Source organism: Micromesistius poutassou, assembly GCF_964030765.1.
Source record: "Micromesistius poutassou genome assembly, chromosome: 23".
Lineage (NCBI taxonomy): Eukaryota > Metazoa > Chordata > Actinopteri > Gadiformes > Gadidae > Micromesistius > Micromesistius poutassou.
In genome coordinates, this window is record NC_140293.1 from 8943211 (window position 1) to 8970314 (window position 27104).

At 49.2% G+C, this 27104-nt stretch overlaps 1 protein-coding gene across 1 annotated transcript in view; it reads left to right on the forward strand.

The window, feature by feature from the left end:
* mlphb (melanophilin b) overlaps nucleotides 1-27104 on the forward strand; it is a gene marked incomplete at both ends in the record, with an annotated part of 38548 nt that overhangs the window by 11187 nt on the left and 257 nt on the right. Inside the window, 10 exons of the mRNA XM_084487552.1 lie at nucleotides 4973-5025; nucleotides 6090-6182; nucleotides 7796-7970; nucleotides 11636-11886; nucleotides 19586-19669; nucleotides 20035-20373; nucleotides 22347-22496; nucleotides 22784-22855; nucleotides 23250-23301; nucleotides 26538-26632. Coding sequence (XP_084343678.1) covers nucleotides 4973-5025; nucleotides 6090-6182; nucleotides 7796-7970; nucleotides 11636-11886; nucleotides 19586-19669; nucleotides 20035-20373; nucleotides 22347-22496; nucleotides 22784-22855; nucleotides 23250-23301; nucleotides 26538-26632 — 1364 coding nt within the window. The remainder of the gene's footprint in view (nucleotides 1-4972; nucleotides 5026-6089; nucleotides 6183-7795; nucleotides 7971-11635; nucleotides 11887-19585; nucleotides 19670-20034; nucleotides 20374-22346; nucleotides 22497-22783; nucleotides 22856-23249; nucleotides 23302-26537; nucleotides 26633-27104) is intronic.

Below are 27104 nucleotides of genomic sequence, written 5' to 3' on the forward strand. Positions count from 1 at the left end.
GAGAGAGAGAGAGGAGACAGAGGGAGAGAGGAGAGACAGAGGAGACAGAGGGAGAGAGGAGAGAGATGAGACAGAGGGAGGAGACAGGGAGAGAGAGAGAGAGAGAGATGAGACAGAGGGAGAGAGGAGAGACAGAGGAGACAGGGGGAGGAGTCAGAGGGAGAGAGAGGGAGAGGGGACAGAGGGAGAGAAAGCGCTTTACAGTGTTGACTGACATTCACCCATTCATGCACACATTCACACACCGACGGTGGAGTCAACCCCTCAGGGCGACAGCCAGCGGGTCAGGAGCAGTCAGGGTGAGGCGTCTCACTCAGGGACACCTCCACACTCAGCTAGGAGGAGGAGCCGGGGATCCAACCAGCAACCTTCAGGTTACCAACCCGCTCTACCTCCTGAGCTGATGCCGCCCTGAGAGAGAGAGGAGACAGAGGGAGAGAGAGAGAGAGTAGGCAGAGGGAGAGAGAGAGAGGAGGCAGAGGGAGAGAGAGAGAGAGAGAGAGAGGGCAGAGGGAGAGAGAGAGAGAGGAGGCAGAGGGAGAGAGAGAGAGAGGAGGCAGAGGAGAGAGAGAGAGAGGAGGGAGAGGGAGAGAGAGAGAGAGAGAGAGGCCAGAGGGAGAGAGAGAGAGAGAGAGGAGGCAGAGGGAGAGAGAGAGAGAGGAGGCAGAGGGAGAGAGAGAGAGGAGGCAGAGGAGAGAGAGAGAGGGGAGGCAGAGGAGAGAGAGGAGGGAGAGAGAGAGAGAGAGGGCAGAGGGAGAGAGAGAGAGGAGGGAGAGAGAGAGAGAGAGAGAGGAGGCAGAGGGAGAGAGAGAGAGGAGGCAGAGGAGAGAGAGAGAGAGGAGGCAGAGGGAGAGAGAGGAGAGAGAGAGAGGAGGCAGAGGGAGAGAGAGAGGAGGCAGAGGGAGAGAGAGGAGAGAGAGAGGAGGCAGAGGGAGAGAGAGAGAGGAGGCAGAGGGAGAGAGAGGAGAGAGAGAGAGGAGGCAGAGGGAGAGAGATACATCTGGGATATAGTCAGCAGGAGACTAAGGGCAAGAGGGGGGGGGGGAGGGGAACGGGGGTGAGCATGTGGAAGACATAAAGAGAGGGCAATATTGGAGAGATGAAGCCACATGGGAGGGTGAGGTTATGAGAGGGGAGGGCTTTTATACATTAGGTAATGCATAAGCATGGAGTTATTGCTTCTTTTATATGTGCAGTAATGTCTCGGTCTGGTTGGGTGATGCATGGAGCTCGGGGGTGGCGGCTGATTGATGTTCATGCACGGCCATGTTGGATACTGTCAACAAGTAATTGATTAAAGATCCTCATGTAAGCACATGACTAATGATCATTCATTTCCACATACACACACATACTGACACACACATACTGACACACACATACTGAGATCTAACAGACAAGATGTATTAGGATCACAAACATTGGTTGGCACACACACAGACACACACACACACACACACACACAGACTGCATACACATAGAACACACACGTAGATAGCGATTACAAAAATGGGCACACACAGTCACACATACATAGAATCACACTCACACAGCAGTCCCAAATAACCCTTTACACACACACACACACACACACACACACACACACACACACACACACACACACACACACACACACACACACACAGACACAGCAGTCCCACATAACGCTTTACACACACACACACACACACACACACACACACACACCCACACACACACACACACACACACACACACACACATTTCCCTGAAGCTGCATGTTGTGGTCCGTTGGGCCCCCAGAGCGATGCAGGAGTGATCCTCTCCACTCAGAACAGATGTAGGTCTCTGGCTCAAACAGACTCTAAAAGCTTCCTATTGGCTGTCACAGCTGCCTCTTTGGCGCACAAGACGCATTTAAAGCCTCCTTAGACACACCAGTCACAAAGAGCAGCTTTATCTCCACCATATCACTGGACCAACCACATCCACTTCCACTCATTTTGACCAATAGCCATTTGATTGTATATTTTTCTGTTTTGCGTTATCTGTACAACATACAGTATTTTGAACACAATCTCAATGCTTCTTGTTGCAATATTTATTTTTATTTACATCATACTGTTTGTGCATGCTATTAGGTACTGTTTATACAGTGCATTCCAATACACTTTAAATATATTAAATGGCATCGTACTACTACATCTGTTTTTTATTATTATTCTATAATTCAAATTGTTTATCGTGCCTTTCAAAATGAATTTGCCTTCAACGCTCAATTAGGTCTGATCTAATCTTGTATGTTCCTCAAACAAACCAGTATGCAACCAGGATGCATCGCTCTGATCCATATCTCCTTTACTCCTATCTCTCTTGCAGAGTCCAGTGATTACGATACACACAGCATGCTGGAAGTTAACGGTAAGTAACAGCAGCTGTTCTCTGCCAAATCCTATTTGTGTCTAAATTGGGATACAGATTTCCGTCTAGCCGTCAGATGTTCTCGCGTGAGATGAAAAACAGTGTGACAAAAGTGTGGCAAAAGTTGAATTTGTCACACAACTACCTTTTTAATTGAACAAAATTTATCTGTAGTTGTTGCATTGCATGTCTATTCAATATGAAAAATAATTAAACAAACCACTTTTGACAAACTTAACTTGAACTGGTCCTTTCAACTGTAACTTCACACACTATCATATAGCTATATGGTTAATGGTCAATGGACTGCATTTATACCGTGCTTTTCTAACCAGTGGCCACTCAAAGCACTTTACAATATTGCCTAACATTCACCCATTCATGCTCACATTCATGCACACATTCATACACCGATGGCGGAGTCAGCCATGCAAGGCGACGACCGCTCATCAGGAGCAGTTTGGGTGAGGCGTCTTGACACCTCGACACTCAACTAGGAGGAGCTGGGGATCGAACTAGCAACCTTCCTGTTTCCAGCCAACCTGCTCTACCTCCCTATTCCCATGCCGCCCATACTGTATAGATGTTCCTTTAACCTAAATGGACACGACAAACACTACGGTCTTTGTATGCTCCCGTGCAAAATAAATGACTTAAACTGCGACAGATTCCCCTTCAAAGACTCCTAATGTCCTTCTGACATGTGTTTGAATAAAGGAACTGGACTCATGCCCTCGGTTGATCTCAAACGCCCACAGTAATCCTCTCTCCGTACATGAGGAGGAATCAAGATGGGTTGGGATTAGGCTGACATCATTATAACCCGAGCTGCAGCATTAGGAACCCAACGCCATGGGTTGCATGTGGACCACCTCTGGAAGCTGTTTCAGTGGGTTTGGGGAGCTACCAGGAGGCATTGGACGCATGGGCACCGCAAGAGTCAGTCTGGCAGAGCCCGACCCCAGCCCCCCCCCCACCCCAACGCCCACTCACTGGCCCGCAGTGAGCAGAGAGGAGCCAAGGAAGTATTAGTCATAGTGAGAAGACTTCAGGCGGCTGATTTTTGGTGTGAAAAAAGAATGGAGGAAGGAAAGATGTTGTGCGCTGAAAAGTTTCGCTATGTCAGCATTCTGTGTGATGATAAGATTCTACCAGACAAGAGAACTGATGCCCACAGCTGTTGAGTGTGTAATGTAATGTGTGGGTGTGAGTGTGAGTGTGTGTGTGTGTGTGTGTGTGTGTGTGTGTGTGTGTGTCTTCGATGTGTGTGTTTTTGGATTCCCCCTGTGTAAATATCCTGAAACCACAAATCAATATATAAAACACAATTCATGTAATGATTAATAACTTTATTTTGACATTTCAACTGTGATTTATTTGTACTCATCCCACCTCCCTGACTGCTCCCAATGTCTCCACATCTCAGACCGACCCCTTTCCCCTCTCTCTCTCTCGCTCTCGCTCTCTCTCTCTCGCTCTCTCTCTCTCCCTCTCTCTCTCTCTCTCTCTCTCTCTTTCCCTCTTGCTCACTGTTTGTCTCTCCGCCTTCCTCTGTCTCTGTTATTATTTCCCTCTCCCTCTCCTCCCTCCCCATCTCCCTCTCCTCCCTCCCTCTCCTCTCTCCCCTCCCCATCTCCCTCTCCTCTCTCCCCTCCCCATCTCCCTCTCCTCCCTCCCCTCCCCATCTCCCTCTCCTCCCTCCCCATCTCCCTCTCCTCTCCTCCCTCCCCATCTCCCTCTCCTCCCTCCTTCTCCTCTCTCCCCTCCCCATCTCCCTCTCCTCCCTCCCTCTCCTCCCTCCCCATCTCCCTCTCCTCCCTCCCTCTCCTCTCTCCCCATCTCCCTCTCCTCCCTCCCTCTCCTCTCTCCCCTCCCCATCTCCCTCTCCTCCCTCCCTCTCCCCATCTCCCTCTCCTCCCTCCCCTCCCCATCTCCCTCTCCTCTCTCCCCTCCCCATTTCCTCCCTCTCCTCCCTCCCTCTCCTCCCTCCCCATCTCCCTCTCCTCCCTCCCCTCCCCATCTCCCTCTCCTCCCTCTCCTCTCTCCCCTCCCCATCTCCCTCTCCTCTCTCCCCTCCTCTCCTCCCTCTCCTCCCTCCCTCTCCTCTCTCCCCTCCCCATCTCCTCTCTCCCCTCCCCATCTCCCTCTCCTCCCTCCCCATCTCCCTCTCCTCCCTCCCCTCCCCATCTCCCTCTCCTTGGCTAAACTAAAGAGGGATCTTTTGGCGAGTGATGTAGGGAGGGAACCAGCTCGTAAACACATCCCCCGGAGCAGCACTGAGGGCCGTTAAACCCTGCCGTTCTCAGGCTTCACCTCCCAGGCTCAGATAGTCGCTTATAAATCCCATGTTGATGCACAACATACGGTAAACAAAAGCGCAGGTCCTAAATCTCTAGTGATGCTTCTCCAGTGGTTTTCCTCATCTGTAACAGAGACCTAGGTGACCCACACTGGATGACCTAGTGTGTTCGAGTTTAAAAGTACTCGTGTTGATTCGGGGTTCATGTGATGCTGTGTGGATGTGTAGCGCTTGTACTGATGAACTCTGCCTGTGTGTTCTGTTCTGCTTCAGAGGACTACGAGGACCACAACCTGGACGGCTCAGACGCCCGGCGATGCAAAGAGGTGCCGCTTATCCACTGGGTTGAGTACCTTCATACAGTCTGTGTTTATGGATTTGAACGAATTATTCATCGTTAAATCAGTTAAAAGTATAATTGATCGAGACACAGGTATCTCTTCTCATGTCTTCTTCATAATTCCAGGGTTGTGTGTTAATTGGGCCTGATGCCTAACAGAACCGAGGAAAGCAGTGAACAAGTGTGACCAGTTCGTACAGAACAGATTATATAACTATCCCCCTATATGGCCATAGCTCCCATCACCACGTGCTGTCAAACACATGCTGCACTGCAAGGCAACTTAGTCTTAGACCCCCACTCTGAGTTCAGTCACGTCGAGGGGGACATCAGAGGCGGTGATCTGCCCAGCCCTTCCCCTTAAAACAATCAAATAAAAGACTTCCCAACTAAGGTTACCTGTTCGCAAAAACCACGGCGGCGTTCTCCACGGTGCATCCTGGGTAAAATACCAGGCGGTCGTACATCATAGACGTAGGAGCACAGACGGAACCCTCTGGTTACAGTTAAAAGACCTCTGCGGAATCCACTGGAATGTCCCTCATAAAGCCCGGCCCGGGTGCGCTATTGTTCTGTGGATTGCAGTCGCAGCTCAATTCAGTCAAGTGGCGGTTCCACCAGGTCTCTGCTCTAAGGGCTGCGGTGCGTGCAACTATTGATTAAGGTGCGGTCGCTTCCACGGGGGTGTTTTTAATTGTTTCCCTGCAGTCTCTTCTTTCCTGTGGTCTCTCTGTAAACGGATGCAGGCCAGAGGCCATGCGATGGCTAGACGGTCCCCCCTTTTTCTTTCTAAAGAGACAGTGCCCTCTAGTGGTGTGAGAGTTGTAGTACCTCTGCGGGCCATGTGACCTCATATGGTTAATCTGAGCTTCTAGTACTACTGGTGGCGGTGTCTTCTTATTTCTCTCCTCCCTCTCCTTTCCTCTCTTCTCAACCCGCCCCCCTCCTCCCGTCGTCTGGTGGTCCTCCTACCTCTCCTGGTGACCCCCCCCCCCACCCCCCCCCCCACACACACCCCATCCCCCCACACACACCCCATCCCCTGCATAGATGAGGAAGACCAAGAGGATCCTCTCAGTCCAGCACTATGACCTGGACCTGGACCCCGACTACTCCGTCACCTCCAGGAGGAACTCCTTTAAGGTACCGCCTGGAGATACTCAGACTGACCACGGCTATGAGCCCCTCCTGTCAGGTACTGACCACGGCCATGACCCCCCCCTGTCAGGTACTGACCACGGCTTTAACCCCCCCTCCTGTCAGGTACTGACCACGGCTTTAACCCCACCTCCTGTCAGGTACCCCTGCTATTTCAGACTAGATGTTTGGCCTGACTCCCTGGAGATCCTTAACCTAGCTGACCCCCTCTCTGCGTGGTATCACCTGGAGGTCTTTAAGGTGGACCCCCTCTCTGCGTGGTATCACCTGGAGGTCTTTAAGGTGGACCCCCTCTCTGCGTGGTACCACCTGGAGGTCTTTAAGGCGGACCACCTTGAGACAGACCCCAATGCCCCTCATGTGGGGCTCAGCCCTGCAGGTCCATGTCCACTGTGCCCGCTCCTCCAACCACACTGGATGTGTCTCTCGGTTTGAGGACACTTCTTGACAGCAAAGCATTTGGTCTCATAGAGAGCATGGCCCTCAGAACGCACAGGAAGGGATTTACCAAACATCATCCATGGCAACGGTTGTACATGATCGCCATGGCGATCGGCATGAGAGACGGGGGTCATTTGAAATCCACCCTGGAGGGAAGAAGGAGGCGACAGCTTAAGGGATCTACACATCAAAGAAGTCCCCCACACACACACATGTGTGTGCGTGCACACAGACACACACACACACACATACACACACACACACACACACATACACACGCGTGCAGACAGAGAAAACATTCACATTTGTAAGTCATTTAAACAAGACTTCAAACTAAACTGTCAGGAATTTCTGATTTGTGTACATTTGGCTTTTTAACTTTCCAGACTTTCTTTACAAGGCTTTCTTTACAAGGGTATTTTTGAAGGGGTTGTGTATTAGTCGGGGGACTTCTGATATGAGATCAGACTGAATGTGTTAAATTCCTGCATCCCAATCAACCAGAGATGGCCTGTCTTTAATCACAATCACAGCGGAAGCATCTTCACCTACCTTTTCTTTGGTTATGGGTTGTCCTGCTCTTTTCTTCCCAACATATAGGAATATCATTTTAGTTTGATGGATCATAGGATTATGCTGGTGTCCTTAGAGATGTATACCTTTTTGATACATGCCCTGTCTCTGCTGTGCAGCATATGCGCTGACGTTCCAGAACATGCCCTCTAAAGATATTTGCAGTCAGACTCCAACAAAGCAATGGAAACGTGCTTGAGAGGATCACACCTTTGATCCTCTGGTGTGTGTGTGTGTGTGTGTGTGTGTGTGTGTGTGTGTGTGTGTGTGTGTGTGTGTGTGTGTGTGTGTGTGTGCGCGTGCTGTTTGCCTGATTAGGGTTCGACAAATGGTCAACCTTATGAAGAGGCTCTTTATCAGAGTTCCCCTGCTGAAGGAGAATCCAAACCAACCTCAAAGAGAGAAGAGGCTTTCACTCCTTCCAGCCGGAAATTTGAGAAAGCTAACAAAATACCAATAAAAAGTCCCGTACTTCCAACCTCCATACTGAAGCAGAACGAGTGATAGAGTGGTGAGGAGAGTCTGTAATATAAGTAATATCCCACTTTTTTTCGCTCCATCCAATCCCCCCCCTGCTGTCCCAGGTGCTGGGGGGCCATGAGGTGACGGCGGGGGGCGGGGTGCTGGACGAGGCAGACATGAGCTCGGCGGTCCAGCAGATCCTGGAGGGCCGACGGGACGGCCCGCAGAACCGCTTCAGCAGCGAGGTCCAGCTGGACTTCAGCCGCCGGATCAGCTTGGGCCGGGCGCCACACCCAGGTGAGGGGGGGGGGGCACGCACCCAGGTCCTGGAGCAGGGCTACAGGGGGGAGGTGGGGCTTGGGTCAGCAAAGGGAACCAATTGCGAGCGAGCTGCTCACAAAGCCCTTTGAACTTACATACCTAAGGTCTACATAGCTACCTTCCCTGGTCCTGCACTGTAGTATACCAGAGTGGAGGACGTTTCCAAAGTCATTTTGTGGTATTGATTTAGTCTACATTACATTTACATTTAGGGCATTTAGCATAAGTTCATGGTTCAAGCCAGCAGAAAGAGATGTAGTATCTGTCGCAGGCCTGTCATAATGAGCCTTTCCAATCATTTCCATTGGCCGGATGAATGATGGATGGTTCCATATGCACAGTATCTGTTACTTGGCAGGGAGGGGGGCATATACGGCCGTTAAGTTACCCCCATTTTGAACTGATCACAAGCAGCCACAATGTGGGGAGCATTTGACCAACACATCCATAGACCTTCATGACCTTCATGTAGACCTTCATGACCTTCATAATAATAATAATTTATTTAATTTGTAATGCACTTTTCATCGGCACGATCTCAAAGTGCTACAATAAAAACAACAAAGCAGGGTTAAAATCACTATGTGGTTAACATTTAAAGGCCTTTCTAAATAAAAAGGTTTTCAGGCCTGTTTTAAAAGAGTCTAAGCTCTGAGCATGACCTTCATGTAGACCTTCATGACCTTCATGTAGACCTTCATGACCTTCATGTTGACCTTCATGTTGACCTTCATGTAGACCTTCATGACCTTCATGTAGACCTTCATGTAGACCTTCATGTAGACCTTCATGACCTTCATGTAGACCTTCATGGAGACCTTCATGACCTTCATGTAGACCTTCATGTAGACCTTCATGGAGACCTTCATGTAGACCTTCATGACCTTCATGACCTTCGTGTAGACCTTCATGACCTTCATGAAGACCTTCAGTGTTGAATCATAACTCAAAGGATCCCTTTGCCATGGACTTATCACCCGTCAATATTGACTACTATCACTATTTGACCTTTGACCTCTATGACCTCTGACCCCTCCCCCACAGACTACATGGTGTACCCGGACACCATGACCTCTGAAGCGTATGACCTCTGACCTCTATGACCTCTGACCCCTCCTCCACAGACGACATGGTGTACCCAGACACGCGCTCCGCCGACTTCAGCCGCCGGATCAGCTTGGGCCGGGCGCCACACCCAGGTGAGGGGGGGGGCACGCACCCAGGTCCTGGAGCAGGGCTACAGGGGGGAGGTGGGGCTAATGCCTTGGGTCAGCAAAGGGAACCAATTGCGAGCGAGCTGCTCACAAAGACCTTTGAACTTACATACCTAAGGTCTACATATCTACCTTCCCTGGTCCTGCACTGTACTATACCAGAGTGGAGGACGTTTCCAAAGTCATTTTGTGGTATTGATTTAGTCTACATTACATTTACATTTATGGCATTTAGCATAAGTTCATGGTTCAAGCCAGCAGAAAGAGATGTAGTATCTGTCGCAGGCCTGTCATAATGAGCCTTTCCAATCATTTCCATTGGCCGGATGAATGATGGATGGTTCCATATGCACAGTATCTGTTACTTGGCAGGGAGGGGGGCATATACGGCCGTTAAGTCACCGCCATTTTGAACTGATCACAAGCAGCCACAATGTGGGGAGCATTTGACCCACACATCCATGTAGACCTTCATGACCTTCATGTAGACCTTCATGACCTTCATGTAGACCTTCATGTTGACCTTCATGTAGACCTTCATGTAGACCTTCATGACCTTCATGTAGACCTTCATGACCTTCATGTAGACCTTCATGTAGACCTTCATGACCTTCATGTAGACCTTCACGACCTTCATGTTGACCTTCATGTAGACCAGAGTTTCTCAACGGGGGCGGCAGCGCCCCCTGGGGGGCGTTCGTAGAACCTAGGGGGGCGCTGGGAACGAACACGGGGGCGGCACAACTTTGCTTGTGTAGTGGTCATTATTTTGAACTTTTTAAACTTTCATGGTTTTCAAATATTTTCGGTGCAAAAATAGGATAACTGAAATAAAAAGCTTATCTTCATATGGGTTTCTAACCCCTTTATTGTCTCATCTACTTTTTACTTTATGCTCATTAGGCCTACCGTCATGATCGCTATAGTAACGCCAATAAACAAATCCACCTCATCGCAGTAGCGTGGTGCTTTCCGAAACTATTTCGCCCTCCCCTGACTTCCACTGGTTGGTTTGCGGGACATGCAAAGCAAGCGGTGGATGGGGCATTACACTAAGCAATATGAATCTCATCCATATTACATAGTAAGGCAACATAAGACGTGAATAAAGCTAACTCCGCTTAGCATGCTAATTGTAAACAATAGAAGGTGCGCATTACATGTAGACCACTGCAACGTTGCTCATTACGTCTGCGAACCGATAAACACTTACTTTCATAAAGTACGCACACCAACCGGCACATACGCATTTAACACTGATGTTACAGGCGCTTAACTTGCATAGTAACAAACTACTTTAATTACTATTTGGCCGCAAACTTAAACGTGCTATTCTCCAACTCAGAACGAAGCGGATAAAGGCTGCACATGCGTTGCTAGGCAACGTCACGTAAACAAAGGGAGTCTTTCGTACACATATCGAACCCAAGTTCGCGGGTTAACAGTTCAATAACCAATAAAAATGTACACAAGCACTGTTACGTATTAAACTTCAATAGCTCAATAATAAAACCTTTTAATAAAACTCTGAATACACATTTTCTTGTCCAGAAGAAACCAAAACGGCACAGATGTTTTTTATTCAAGCAATGTAGCACGAGTTGGAGTGGAGTTGATAATGGATATAGCCTACCCACGGGTGTCGCAAATTTTTTTAAACAAAATTAACAATAATAATAATGGGGGGGGGGGGGGCTCCAGAGGATCAGGGTAAGGTAAGGGGGGCGTTTGCTCAAAAAAGGTTGAGAAACACTGATGTAGACCTTCATGACCTTCATGTAGACCTTCATGGAGACCTTCATGACCTTCATGTAGACCTTCATGTATAACTTCATGACCTTCATGTAGACCTTCATGTAGACCTTCATGACCTTCATGTAGACCTTCATGGAGACCTTCATGACCTTCATGTAGACCTTCATGAAGACCTTCATGCAGACCTTCATGTAGACCTTCATGACCTTCATGTTGATCTTCATGTTGACCTTCATGTAGACCTTCATGTAGACCTTCATGACCTTCATGTAGACCTTCATGTAGACCTTCATGACCTTCATGTAGACCTTCATGACCTTCATGTAGACCTCCGTGGAGACCTTCATGACCTTCATGTAGACCTTTATGTAGACCTTCACGTAGATCTTCATGACCTTCATGTAGACCTTCATGACCTTCATGAAGACCTTCATGCAGACCTTCATGAAGGTCTTCAGTGTTGAATCATAACTCAAAGGATCCCTTTGCCATGGACTTCATCACCAATCAATATCAATATCAATATCGACTACCATCACTATTTGACCTTTGACCTCTATGACCTCTGACCCCTCCCCCACAGACGACATGGTGTACCCGGACACCATGACCTCTATGACCTCTGAACCGTATGACCTCTGACCTCTATGACCTCTGACCCCTCCCCCACAGACGACATGGTGTACCCGGACACGCGCTCCGCCGGCCCGCGCCCGGTCTCCCGCCTCAGCCACTCGTCCTGCGGGAGTGGGGGGGGGCCGTACTCAGTCAACAGCTGCCCCCTGGGGCCCTACGACTCGGAGGAGGAGGAGGATGACCCCCGCTACCTCCTGGACCATCCTCATTCTCATCAGCATCTCTCTCATTACCGTGGCGACAGCCCCCTCTCCCAGGACAGCCTGAACTTGGCCCAACCCCCGCAGGTTTGAAGGCTGTCTCATGACATTACTTATCACTAGATGAACACATGCACACACATACACAAGCACGCACGCACACAACCCTTTATTTGTTTGTATTTGATGTTTTAGTGTGTGCCAACACACACTGTTTGACCTTAATAGAAAATGCATGGTGGGTGAATTTGCACCAAAAGAGCGTGTGTAGGCCCATGGGGCAAAGGCATTCCTGAAGCGGTCCCTCTGGTCTCAGTCAGGCTGATGGTAGTCCATCATCAAATCAAAGGCTGACCTTATCGCTCCCAGCTGGAGCGCTGAGCAACTCTCCCACCATCGGTCTCCTGCGTGAGGACCTCACAGCTGGACCTGATTACAGCATGGGAGGCAGGGGAGGAGGAACCTCCGAGCAGCACGACATATAGACAAAGAAACTATGTTTTAAAGAGAATAGAATAGAAAAGAAAGCCTTTATTGTCATTATACACAGTACAATGAGATTCAGAAAGCAGCTCCTTAAAAGTGCACACATAGTTAGCACAATATAAAATAAAAGACTATACAGTATAAATATGAATACACAATAACAAGTAAATCAATAAACCACAAACAGAAAATTGAGCACCGACTTGAGTCCAAGAGCGGCTAGCAGTGTATTGAACGCTAGAGGTAGGTTATGTCTGGTGGTGCAGTGGTCAGTGCAAATATGTCAGTGCAGTTTATAATAGTGCAAATTTGAGTTCAGTATGATGACAGCTTTGGGAAAGAAGCTGTCACTGAGTCTATTTGTTCTGGCCCGTGTGGCCCTGAAGCGCCTGCCAGAGGGCAGCAGGTTGAAGAGATGGAAGCCGGGGTGGCTGGTGTCTTCCAGGATGTTTCTGGCCCTTCTGAGACAGCGGGAGTTGTAGATGGTGCTTAAGGAAGGCAGAGGGCAGCCAATGATTTTTTGTGCCATGTTTGCCACCCTCTGCAGTCCCTTCCTGTCGGCCTCCGTGCAGCTGGAGTGCCACTCTGACACAGCGTAGCTTCAGCAGGCTCTCCATGGTGGAACGGTAGAAGGTCACCAGCAGCTGTGTGTTTAGTTGCTCCTTCCTGAGCACCCTCAGGAAGTGTAGTCGCTGCTGGGCCTTCCTGACCAGCGCTGAGGTGTTAACCGACCAGGAGAGGTCTGCAGGAATGTGGACCCTGAGGAATCTGAAGGACTCAACTCGCTCTACACATCCACCGTTGATGTACAGGGGGGGGGGGCAGGGGCGGCTCGGTTCCACCGGAAGTCCAGGAAGAGTTCCTTGGTCTTGGTGATGTTCAGTGCCAAGTTGTTTGATGCACACCACTCATCAAGTTTCCGGACCTCATCTCTGTAGGCCGCCTCGTTTCCCCCTGTTATCAGCCCCACCACCGTTGTGTCATCAGCAAATTTGACAATGATGTTCTCTGGGTGGGCGGGACTGCAGTCGGATGTGTAGAGGGAGTAGAGTAGTGGGCTCAGCACACAGCCCTGGGGAGAGCCAGTGCTGAGAGTGCGGGAGGAGGAGAGGTGAGGACCCAGTTTCACCTGCTGGGGTCGGTTGACCAGAAGGTCTTTTATCCAGGAGCAGGTGGGTGAGGGGAGCCCCAGGTTGACTAACTTGGGGATCAGAATGTCCGGTATTATTGCGTTAAAAGCTGAGCTGAAGTCAATGAAGAGCATCCTGACGTAGCTCCCCTGTTGCTCCAGGTGACTCAGCGCTGAGTGGAGAGCGATGGCTATTGCGTCTTCGGTGGATCTGTTAGTCCGGTATGCAAACTGGTGAGGGTCCAGAGTGGGGGGGGAGACAGGCTTTGATGTGTCTCAAAACCAGTTTCTCAAAGCACTTGGTGATGACTGGGGTGAGCGCTACGGGGCAGAAGTCATTGAGGCTGGTTGTGGGTGACTTTTTAGGGATCGGGATGATTATGGCAGAGTTCAAGCAGGATGGGATGACGGCCTGTGGGGGGGGTGCTGGAGGGGGTTGTAGTGGTGGTTGGAGTGATGTGGCTGAGTGCTGTGTTTGAGACTCAAAGCGGGCAAAGAAGCTGTTCAGCTCCTCTGCCAATGCCTCATCTGAAAGAACAGGACATGTGACTCAGCCCAGAGCCAAGGCACTGACATGGATTGGCTTCTGATTGGCTCTCGGGGTCTCCAGGGTCTCTAGGAAGCCTTGTTCAACATCTCTAGTGCAGCCTGTTAGGTGTTGAGGTTGGTCAAGGCTCACAGCAGTATTGTCCGACTGCCACAATCGAATTATGAGATTTAATATGAATATATGATGTGTATAAAAAAATAAAAAGTCCCAAGGTTTTGGCAGACATTCAACTTTTTTGTAATGTTCTCAGCCTTCAATAGGAGAAAGTGTCACGGCCGCTGGCCGAGGAACTAAATGGACCGCAATGCAGACAAAGGATGCTTAAAAAATGATAGTTTTATTACCAACACAATGGTCATGAGCAGCAGGCTCCAGGAGCACGGGCAAACAGCAGCGGGGAAAACTAAGGAACTTGGCGAGGCACTGGGGCACAACAGTCCAAGGGAACAAAAAACTCTTAATGAATGTCAAACTGAAAGTCCAATAACAGAGGGGGGGAGAAAAGGTAACGGACGAGGCAGGGGCAGGGGCAAGGGCAAGGGCAGGGACAAGGGCAAGGGCAGGGCGTGGAGCAGCGTGACTGCAGCGTAGCGTAGCTTCGCTGTAGCAGGCGTAGCGCGGCTGTGGCGTGGCTGTAGCTGAAGCTGTAGCTTCCGTGGCTGTAGCTGGCTTGGCTGTAGCTTCCGTGGCTGTAGCTGGCTTGGCTGTGGCGTGGCGTGGCTGTAGCTGAAGCTGTAGCTTCCGTGGCTGTAGCTGGCGTGGCTGCAGGTGTAGCTGGCGTGGCTGCGGCTGTAGCTGGAGCTGCCGTCACTGTAGGTGGCTGTAGCTGGCGTGCCTGTAGCTGGCGTGGCTGTAGCTGTAGCTTCATTCGAAGAATAATCCGCAGTGGCCAACTGGCCACCTGCGGCTTAAATAGGCTACCCTGTGGCTGATTGGTAACCAGCCACAGGTGCACTGGTGGCACAGCATAGCAGGAGGGAAAACCTGGTTCAGGACCGTGAAGGTCCGGCCCGGACTGTGACAGTACCCCTCCCGCTACGAACACCTCCAGGTGTTCCGATGGCCTCTGGATTCTGTCGCTGGAAGTCCCTGATCAGGGTTGGGTCCAGAATGAAGCGGGATGGCACCCAACACCTCTCCTCTGGCCCGTACCCCTCCCAGTCGACTAGATACTGCAGCCCTCTGCCCCTCTTGCGGACCTTGAGTAGCCTCCTGACCGTGAAAGCCTCTCCCCCATCCACGATCCTAGGGGGAGGAGGGGGTTTGGGGGGGGGGATAAAGGGGGCTAGAGGACACAGGTCTCAACTGCGAGACATGGAAGGCTGGGTGAACCCGTTGCATGGACCTGGGTAATTTCAGTTTAACAGCGGAATGTTTAATGATCTTGGAAATGGAAAAAGGGCCCACAAACCTGGGAGACAGTTTCCGTGATGCGATAGGATAGCATCACTCTTTGGCCCGGCTTGTAGACTGGCGCAGGCTTACGATGTCTGGCCAGACGCCACACTCTTTTGCAGCGGCGAACGAAGGCTTGAGCCGATGGTGATGCCGACTCCTCCTCTTGAGCAGGGAATAGCGGGGGTTGGTACCCCAGGCAGCACTGGAAAGGCGAGAGGCCCGTGGAAGTCGAGGGCAGGCTGTTGTGTGCGTATTCGACCCAGGGTAGCATCTGGCTCCACGAAGCGTCCCCAGCAACCATGCAGCGCAGAGCCACCTCCAGATCCTGATTAGCACGCTCCGATTGTCCATTAGTCTGAGGGTGATATCCTGAAGATAGACTAGAAGTGGCACCGATTAATTTGCAGAAGCTCTTCCAAAACTGGGCCGAGAATTGTGGTCCCCTGTCAGAAACAATGTCAGTGGGTAGCCCGTGGATCTTAAACACATGATCAATCATGAGCTCAGCCGTCTGTTTAGCAGAGGGGAGCTTGGCGAGTGGGACAAAGTGGGCAGACTTAGAAAAGCGATCAACCACAGTCATAACACACGTGTTACCATCGGACTCCGGTAACCTGTTGACGAAGTCCATAGAAATGTGAGACCAAGGTCGATGCGGCACCGGCAAGGGCCTCAGAAGGCCTGCTGGCGGTTGATTGCTGGACTTGCTCCTAGCGCAGGTGGCGCATGCAGCAACAAAGGCGGCTAGGTCCTTTCGCATGGAAGGCCACCAGAAACGTTGCTTCAGCACAGAAAGTGTGCGAGACACTCCGGGGTGATATGACAGCCTGGACCCATGACTCCACTCCAACACCTGAGTGCGGACAGACTGAGGCACAAACAGACAGTTAGGGGGACCGTTACCTGGCCCAGGAACTCCGGCGAGTGCCTCCAAGACAGAGGTCTCAATGTCGAGTTGGGCAGCCGCCACCAGGCAGTGGGGGGGAAGAACACTCTCTTCCTTGGCTTGTAGAGCGTAAGACGCAAACTGTCTCGAGAGCGCATCAGGCTTAGCATTCTTGGAGCCAGGCCTGTAAGAAAGTAAAAAGTTAAAACGAGAAAAAAAAAATTGACCATCTGGCCTGGCGAGAGTTGAGACGCTTGGCCGACATGATGTATTCCAAGTTCTTGTGGTCAGTCCACACGATAAAAGGCGTATCCACGCCCTCAAGCCAATGCCTCCACTCCTCCAGAGCCAGCTTGATTGCGAGTAACTCCTGGTCTCCGATGCCATAATTTCTCTCCGCAGGCGATAGCCGACGTGAAAAAAAAAGCACACGGCCGCATCTTGTTGTCTGTGGGCGAGCGCTGGGACAGAATCGCTCCCACGCCCGTGTCCGAAGCGTCCACCTCCAGAACAAACTGCGCAGCGGGGTCAGGGGTGGTGAGAATGGGAGCCGTAGTGAACCTAGACTTTAATGTAGAGAAGGCTTTCTCCGCTTCCCGGCCCCACTCGAAGGAGCGCTTAGACGAGGTGAGGGCAGTAAGCGGGGCAGCCACAGAGCTATAGTTTCTTATAAACCTCCGATAGAAGTTGGCGAAGCCAAGAAACTGTTGTAGCCCCCGACGTGAGGAAGGGGTGGGCCATTCTGTTACGGCCCTTACCTTGCCGGGATCCATCTTGACGTTTCCGGGGGAGATGACATATCCAAGGAAAGAGACTGATTCCTTGTGAAACTCACATTTCTCAGCCTTGACATACAGCTGATTCTCCAGCAGCCTTTGCAGAACCTGTCTAACATGACAGCGATGAACCTCTGGCGTGGGTGAAAAAAAATCAAAATGTCATCAAGAAAAACAAAAACAAACTTATTCAGAAAGTCACGTAAAACGTCATTAATAAGGGCCTGAAACTGACTGGGGGCGTTAGAAAGTCCGAAAGGGAGTATTAAGTATTCGTAGTGGCCTGTTGGTGTGTTAAACGCGGCCTTCCATTCGTCACCTTGTCTGACGCGCAACAGATGGTACGCGTTACGTAGATCAAGCTTAGAAAAAATGCAAGCGCCTTGGAGTAATTCAAACGCGGTGGACATCAACGGCAGTGGGTAACGGTTCTTAACCGTAATGTTATTAAGCCCCCTATAATCAATGCACGGCCTGAGACTCTTATCCTTCTTCTCCACAAAAAAAATCCTGCCCCTGCTGGAGAAGATGGACATATAATGCCTGCCGCCAGAGACTCTGGTAGCTCAAGAGAGGCGATCTGATCCACAACAGCATCATTAAGCCCATTGTAAAAGGCGTCATACAAAGCACTAGGATTCCAATCCACCGCAGCCGCAAGCGTGCGGAACTCAATGGCAAAATCGTAAACCGAACGCGCCCCCTGCTTAATGTACAGTAATTCTCTTGCCGCCTCCTTTCCCCTCAAAGATCTATCAAAAACCCTCTGCATCTCTTCCGAAAACAGTTTAAAGGAGGAACAGCAAGCAGCGTTTGCATCCCAGACTGCCGTAGCCCATTCACGTGCCCTCCGGGTTAACACAGCGATGACATAAGCTATGCGTGACCGATCTGTCGGAAGCACTGAGGCCTGCAGTTCCATAGCAATGGTACATTGGGACAAAAAGGACCGGCAGGTACCCGGTTCCTCAGCGTAGGGCGGGGGAGGGGGAAGTCGAGGCTCACGTAGAGGCAGTACCGGAGCAGGGGTGGGTGCGGGGGTGGGGGGGGGGGGCTTGGTTGGAGGGCCTGGATCTGTTCAGACAGCGTCGTGAGGCTTTGTTTGATGACTGAGAAGCTATGACTGACGTTGGCAAATTCATGTTGACCTAAGAGAGAGCCTTGCTTCTCGATGGCCTGCCTGAGGTTATCTATGTCTGCGGGTTCCATGTCTTGGCGGATTAATCTGTCACGGCCGCTGGCCGAGGAACTAAATGGACTGCAATGCAGACAAAGGATGCTTAAAAAATGATAGTTTTATTACCAACACAATGGTCATGAGCAGCAGGCTCCAGGAGCACGGGCAAACAGCAGCGGGGAAAACTAAGGAACTTGGCGAGGCACTGGGGCACAACAGTCCAAGGGAACAAAAAACTCTTAATGAATGTCAAACTGAAAGTCCAATAACAGAGGGGGGGAGAAAAGGTAACTCACGGACAAGGCAGGGGCAGGGGCAAGGGCAAGGGCAGGGCGTGGAGCAGCGTGACTGCAGCGTAGCGTAGCTTCGCTGTAGCAGGCGTAGCGTGGCTGTGGCATGGCTGTAGCTGAAGCTGTAGCTTCCGTGGCTGTAGCTGGCTTGGCTGTGGCGTGGCGTGGCTGTAGCTGAAGCTGTAGCTTCCGTGGCTGTAGCTGGCTTGGCTGTGGCGTGGCGTGGCTGTAGCTGAAGCTGTAGCTTCCGTGGCTGTAGCTGGCGTGGCTGCAGGTGTAGCTGGCGTGGCTGCGGCTGTAGCTGGAGCTGGCGTCACTGTAGGTGGCTGGAGCTGCCATGGCTGTAGCTGGCGTGGCTGTAGCTTTATTTGAAGATTAATCCGCAGTGGCCAACTGGCCACCTGCGGCTTAAATAGGCTACCCTGTGGCTGATTGGTAACCAGCCACAGGTGCACTGGTGGCACAGCATAGCAGGAGGGAAAACCTGGTTCAGGACCGTGAAGGTCCGGCCCGGACTGTGACAGAAAGAATAATATATAAAGAATATATAATATAAAGAATAATATAACAAAAAATGTAGAATGTACCTTAAGTCTTATTTCTTTAAGGTCACAAACATTCATTTATTTTCTGGAAGTGCACATGCTTTTTCGGCTTTTCAAATTGATGTAATGTTGATGATGATTAAAAAAATGCTAATTATTACTGCATTATGTTTGAGGATAGTATTCACTGGAGATGAAGACATCAGAAGAGTATTTTCTATGGAGGGATAAACAGTACTTGTGGTCCGGGCATCCGGTAGACTCCTACACAGAGTACTGTGTATCCATGTTGGATATGAATGTGTATCAAAAATACGCTCAGCGATTGCCAAGCAGGTCGGATTCATTTGAGAACATTTTGAAATAATGTTATAGCATAGCTCTCTACATATTGAGAGCTATCATTGTCTTCCTCAATGGTTACTGGGGCCCATCTGGCGCAGAAGAACACCGTGTTCACCTCTAGGGGAGACAGGGACGCTCGCTCACCGTTGTCTGGGTTCGTCTCCCGCTCGTTTAATTTTCTGTTCATTTCCATTTTGGTTTCAGATCAAGGAGTTGAACCGACGGATGTCATTGGTCGAGGGCATTTTGAACCAGTTGGAGCGTAAGGTGGTCTCCCCCAGCGAGCAGGTACCGGGTTTGACCTTCACCACCGTTCACTCATTCACTGCGGTTCACTCATTCACCTGCGTCAATGCAATCACCAGCGTTAACTCATTCACCTCTGTTAATGCATTCACCACAGTTCACTCATTCAAGACTGTTAATGCATATCACTCATTCACATTTCACTCATTCACAATAGTCAGTTCACAAGTTATTTTTCACCACAGCCCACCACAGCCCCTTCACTCAACACAGATCACTTATTCAGATCACTTATTCAACACTGTCATTCACCACAACAAATCAATGAATCACCATCAATATACTCTTGTTGTGATTGACATCATTGATTATTATATTGATTACGTACTTCTCCTGACGGCCCCCAGCTCAGCCTGGCCCGGCGGGCCCCTGAGTCCCGGGCCCCGCTCCCCCCCGCGGCCCCCCCCCTCCCGGAGGACCTGGAGGAGCAGCAGCTGAGACAGAAGCTGGACCAGCTGACGCGAGCCATCAGCGACAACGGCCTGACCTCCGAGGAGGAGGACGAGGAGGAGGAGGACGAGGACGAGGACGAGGAGGAGGACGAGGAGATCTCCATCCCCCGCTGGAGGAGCCATGTGGGGCCGAAGGCTGAGGAGGCCAGTCAGCCACTCCCCTCCTCCACCTCCACCTCCAACTCCACCTCCTCGGTGGAGGTGCAGCTGCTCCAGCCGACCAGCGCTCACAAGGTGCCCGTTTAAGAGCGGTTATTATTCTCACTTTATTTAATCAGTAACATTAACGTTGTTATCTCCTCCTGGGGAATATAAAGTCATAAAGACATGAATTGACAACAAAAAGGAAAAACTGGGATCATCCCAAAGTATCATCAGCATTTTCCAAATACTAATATCCCTAATTCCCATTGACTTCACGTGCACATATTGTACATTGTAGGTGTAGGAATGTTCTGGGATAATGGCTGACATGTGTTCACCACTTATCTGGTCTTCAATGAAAGCCTGCATTAATCTCTTCATAAATTATATAATATCAATATAAAAATATCACTTAAAATGGACGTCATTTCTACAGTGTTTTTCAGACCTGAGGCCGCTCAAAGTGCTTAACAATCAGAGCTCTTTCTTCTGAGCCACTGCTGGCCCAAAACAGCTTGGACTATAACATGGACACAGAATCGATCAGTTCTTCGCTCTCCTGCCCTTCAACCCACTACCTTTCAGCCTAGATGAAAGCTTACTATAGAAATATAACCTTCTAAAAAATATAATCCTGATAACCATCGCACACAAAAGGTATTTTCATTTATCTGAAACGCAAGAAGATCTTCTTGGGAACCAATTGAACCTAACCCTGTGCCATGTCCTTCATCGGTCCGCACAAAGACCTGATTCCACCCATACAGCGGGTCCAAGGTCGAGGCATCTTCAAGTCTTTCGGTTCCCGATGCCTTGCTCTTCCTGCAAGAGGAGAAGTGTGTTTGGACAATGGTACAATACACCGTATAGGACATCTGTCACGCTGAAGGCTATTCTGATCACATTCAATAGGGCGAACATTGTGTAGTGGCGGACATGAAACAACACATCCTGTAGTGGTTCAGGGCCACCCACATGACTACCTACGAGTCTTGTGACTACTTTTGGTCAGTGCATCACTATTCTTCAAATGACCATTTCGTTTTCCGTCAAAAACATGACGAGGATATTCAGTATTGCAATGCACAGACTATGAATATTAGTCATAGGTAGTCCAAATTGTAGTTATCGACAGCTTTAAAGTCACATGCCACGCCCCATTTTAGAAGCATCTCACAGCCAAACCTACACGCTCCTAGGTCTGGAGAAGCCTGCAGTCGGTCGTGTTTGTTGAGGGCGAGATCAGTTAGCTTTACCTGGCAGCTGATTGGTTTTGCTTCAGCCATTCAGATCCTGAAATGCTGATGATCCATTTTTATTTATTTATTTATTAGTTTATTTGTCTGGGACAATGCAGCACACATTATTACATACATAGCTATCACAGTCAATGCCATAACAATTTCTGTAGATGTGTTACATAAAAGGTTTGTAGCCGTTGGCTAATTTGCAACCACAGTCCCTGGTCAGACTTTTCTAAAAACATGTTGTAGTCCAAAAATATTCTAAAAAGTGTAGTATACGTGTGCATACACCTCTCTATACTCATAGAGACCAACAAAACATCAAGGGTAATCTTAGTGTTCATACCCTAACCATACACAGAACAACCACAACATACATAGGAACATCACAAACAGCAAGTCACGTAACACAACCCCCAGACACCCAGCCGCCCGCAAACTCTCACTTATACGGACAGCCAGCCACAATATACACAAATACAACAACACAGACAGCAAATCACATACGATACAACCCCCAGATACCTAGCCGCCCGCAAACTCTCACCTATGCGAACATTGAAGTGCCGTCGTCCCCAATGTGAAGACCATTAGCACCAGCAGTGTTGTTTGAAGCCTAGCTACCCGTATGGGCTTGGCTCCAGACTGATAACGGTAGAACTGTAAGTGAGCTTGTGAGACTTCGGATTGCTTCACGAGGCGATCATTTTAGTGCAATATCTTCAGGCAATTCACTTTGATTATTCATTATTCCTCCTTGGTCTTGGCCAGCTCTTTTTTGACCAAGGTCATCTTTTGAGTTCCACACTGCCTCCACAGTTCAACCCTCCGACAGAGGGAGCAGAGAGGGGCTCGCGGCCCCCGGAGGAGGCCTCCGAGGCGGGCTTCAGGGGCTCTAGCGCCCTGCTCTTCGAGCTGGAGGACAGGGTGGCCCAGGCCGCCGCCAGTGTCCAGACCACCCGGACACAGGTGAGAGACACCCATCCTCGAGGGGGGCCGGGGGAGCCTCCCCGATACGACCAGTACCCAGTAAAACAGGATACCTCTCCTAGGTCTAACATCCATGCTTGTTGTTATCAAATGATTACACCACAGTATTCATAATAGTCTACCGAGGCACAGAGACAATGACACATAGAAATAGCGCGAGGCCCTGACTACAACGTCGTGTTCTGTACCGGCGGGGACCCAGTGTGCTTGCATGTTTTTTTTTCTCTCCGGAAGTTAAAGAACATCTTTTCTCTCCGGCCCTCAAGGTTTCGTACATCGAGAACCGCATCGCGGCGCTCGGAGCAGCTGGCATGTCTGTGGACACGGGCAGGAGGAGGGTGAGGGCTGCACACCGTCCATTATGCACCGTTAGACCAGCAGGAAGCGTCGGACCATTACCTGCACTGCGGATGGTTGATTCAGATTTAAATAAGATGAGGGATATTTATTTATGCATACACTCCAAGATGTTGAGCGCTGGCAGCCACCTTTGTCATTTGGCTCTCATTTGAGTGCTGGTAAGGGAGTTGGAAGCTGCGAGAGGCACACAATGATGTAAACAATGTATTATTATGACTGGAAGATGGATCATAGTATCATGATGTATTAATGAATACAAAAGCTGTACAAGCTGCCTTGGCTCTATGTAAGATCTGCTTGTTACATTTAAATGAATCTCTCTCTCTCTCTCTCTCTCTCTCTCTCTCTCCCTCTCCTCTCTCCTCTGGTTAGTCTGCAATCCCAGTTCCAGCGACGAGACGACACTCGCAAGGTTTCCCGACAAGTAAGAACAGACTCTCTGCTTCCACACACCCTCAAGGACTCGACACATCTTCTTCTGTTAGACTGAAGAATGATCATTTCACCATCCAGCTCCACAAAAATGATTTTCCTCTTACAAGTTCACAAAAACACTGCAGTTTAAATTGCTGTGACTTTTGCTCTCACTACTCTCTCTCTCTCTCTCTCTCTCTCTCTCTCTCTCTCTCTCTCTCTCTCTCTCTCTCTCTCTCTCTCTCTCACTCACTCACTCACTCACTCACTCACTCACTCACTCACTCACTCACTCACTCACTCACTCACTCACTCACTCACTCACACACACACACACACACACACACACACACACATGTGCCGATGCACTTTATTGGGCTTCAAATGAAGGTGCCATCAAGTTAAGTGTCTTTTATATATTTACACTAGGCAAGCTGCTAGTGATTACAGCCCACTGAGCTTACATCTGCCAATCCCATGGATACTGCAAAGCTACAATTAAACACTGTACAGTTTAGTGCCTTGCTCAAGGGAAAGTCTTGGTTTGTTGTGGAAGGCTGTCATTATGTCACTGGATCCTAAATCTTTATGTTATATATTCCTCATGGTAAATACTGGAGAGGTCAAACCAAATGGTGCTGCTGTAGCAGGTCCCAGGAGAAATACACACCGTAACCATCTCTTAAAATGTTCTGTGTCGCAGGAATGACTTAAAGGATGACTTGTTCAGTCCCAGATTCCTCCTTGTGTGTGAAGGGGTCTTCGCTGGTTTAGCATTTGTTTTCTGTTAGCTGCTTCCATTGACTTGCAGAGTTACAGTAGCCTAGCTCCTGTTCATGTGAGGGGAATACACTTTCATTTACTTTCCAAAGATGTCCAAAGTATTCTGAATAGTCACTTGTTCAAAACATGTGCCAGTAGCAACACAACATGATTGTAGTTTCTCTACAAACAAACCGATAATTGGGCAGTATTTATGGCGATGTGATCATCAGGCTACCTGTGGTACTCACAGTCTGCACCAGTGGCGGCTGCTGGTCTTTCAAAGAGGGGACGCTCATTTTTGGCCTACATCATATAAATTGTCAATTTATGTATATGTAAATTATCCTCTCTGTTCCTTTTCAAGGATATGCTCTGTCATACCAACTAGCTGTCTTTTCCAGTGTCCTCTCAATGGCCAGCAGAGCTAGGCTGCTTAAACGGCCTTGGCCCATTGTGTTACGGGTGTAGGACTTGAGGTGAAGCTCCTTTATACACCTACAGATGTAGCTCCAATTGTTGCCACTAACAGTTTGTAAAGCTGAGGCATTGCACTGTCCAACTCCATGTCTTTAAGGAACACCAAGAAATCACACAGCTTTCCCCTGTCACCCTGAAAGTCCTGATCTGAATACAGGACTTGAAGTTCAGACCTCAGGCTCCATGAATCAAAGTGATGGCCAACTACCAAAACGATATTAAACTTGAACAAGGAAATGTGGGAATTATGTTAAACTGAAGCAAGGAATTGTGTAAATAAGTCTATGAAATGTACAATGAAAATTGTCTAGCAATTTCGCCAAGCAAATATCAAGAAATAGGTTGCAGTTTGTCTTTTGACTCGCTTGCAAAATCCGCGATGGGAGTCAAGAGAGCTCCGGCGACTTTTTATAGTTCAAAGTCGCTGCCAATCAAACGGCAACTCAGTCTTTCGCAGACCCTCCATTCATCACGCAGAAGCCCAGCATCCAGGCCAGCCCACTCCTCCATTCACCCCCAGAGACGCTGAGCGTCCGTGGGAGGGACATAATCGCAGCATTATCCAATGACTGTCGACTTTCGACGCACTAAAAAAAGCTGTTCTATGCAGCCCCATTGAAGTGGATGGACGCTGAGCTTCAACAGGCAAATGCACTGTGATGCTACGGGAGTGTATGAGAAGGAAATCAAGTCAGTCGACCTGCGATAAGCAGCTGATTCTGAACAAACTCGTCTTGGAGATGGACGTGTTCTAACGCATTTTTAGTCAATGAAATGTCAACACAACAGTATATATTTGAACATTTCATTTTGGAAATTTTAGGGGAAGCTGAGCTTCCCTTGCAGTCTTAGAGAAATCACCACTGGTCTGCACAGAGGGTATCCTCTCAGTGGTACTCACAGTCTGCACAGAGGGTATCCTCTCTCTCTGCACAGAGGGTATCCTCTCTCTCTGCACAGAGGTACTCCACAACTAGCCTCATAATCACAGTTCGGAACTTATTGGAAATCATTGGAAAGTAATCAGAAGTGTATTCTCTTCACATGCACAGAAGTAAGGCTACTATAACACTGCAAGTCAATGGAAGCAGCTAACAGAAAGTAAACGCTAACTCAGAGCCCCTCAAAACCAAAAACCTTATGGTTGCTAATCAAACACCCTTACCACTAGCCTGGCTATTGCCAGACCAAGCTCACGTTGGTCTGGGGAGGCTGCTGTTCTTATCTTCAGCACAAGAGGCGTGATCAACAGGGCATAGTTCAAATGACTGTACGCAATTGGATAGTCCTTCAACCAATCAGACCAACGATCCGGATGACTATGCAGAGTGACAGGAAAACTCCAGGCAGGTGTCAACAAACAGCAAACCTTTTTTTGCAGGTTGTGCAAAAAATGTGTATGAAAGTGGAGGGTATATACAGTCACTCAAGGGATATTTTTGTTAAAGCTAAGAAGCCTATGAGCATCGCCGACAGGTTTGCAGGCATAGGGTTGACGGTCGTGCAAGAGTCGGGCAAATCTGAACGAATTTGCAATCGCTTCCCTGTCGTCATTGTGTTAAACCAGCCGATAGAGCGCCATGGGGAAAAGCCAGCTTGGTGATTGGCTCCAGTAAAAGCGGATCAGAAACAGGAAGAAATGTATTGCTCCTCTCCAGACCCTGCTGCAGGGCGAATTCAAATCGCCGGCAGAACGGGCTGGGGGTCCCCAGTCTACCTAACCACTAGACTGTCCCCTATTCTTCATTAATACAATTAAGGCTAACATGCTGAGTATCCAAGAAATACCTGCATTTTGAAATGGGTTTTTACTAAAGTGAGGACGCTGTCTTGTCAGCCTGGCTCTTAAGAATTTTTCCTGGTGGCCGCTAGCCTTAATAGGCTGGCTCTATAGATCTATATGGATCCATATAGTTAATGTTTAGGCCCATGAGCAGAGCTGAATCCTAACTCTGTGTCTGTATGGAGAAATGGAAAAACACTGTAGTCGTTGTGTATTTACAGGCCAGGTGGGCAAGTTTGTGAGAAACTCAATCTACACAGGGTCCCTGACCCAGCGCAACCCAGTGGCTAAGCCCCAGAGAGGGGCACCCTGTGCGGTATGACCTCCCCTAACACCTGGGTCCTGGAGCAACATGAAGGGTTCACTTCGCCAACAAACATCCACCTTTTTCAAAGAAACCTACAGCCTATAACCTCAAAAATATTGAAATCAGTAATTGACTAAAATCTTTGAGAAGATTTGATGGTGAAAATGCTCAAAGTTGTCAAAGAGGACTTATCATGGCCATGGTGATTTTAGATGCTATAGCAGTAATAAAAAGTAAGAAAGTGGATGTTGGGAAATGGACTCTTCAGTCGGTTGTAAAACTTAGTTGGTGGACTTTAACTTGTTTCTCTCATGACTTAATGATGTATCTCTGGTTATTGGGGGCTTATGAGTCGTATAGTAAGTAGGTGAACTGCATGAACACTGCTCTGTGGATCTCTACTTGTCCTCTTACCATAGATCCTCTCTGCTTGCTCAACTCTTCTCTTTCCTAGTCGGCCTTCACAGATTCCTGTTAGAAA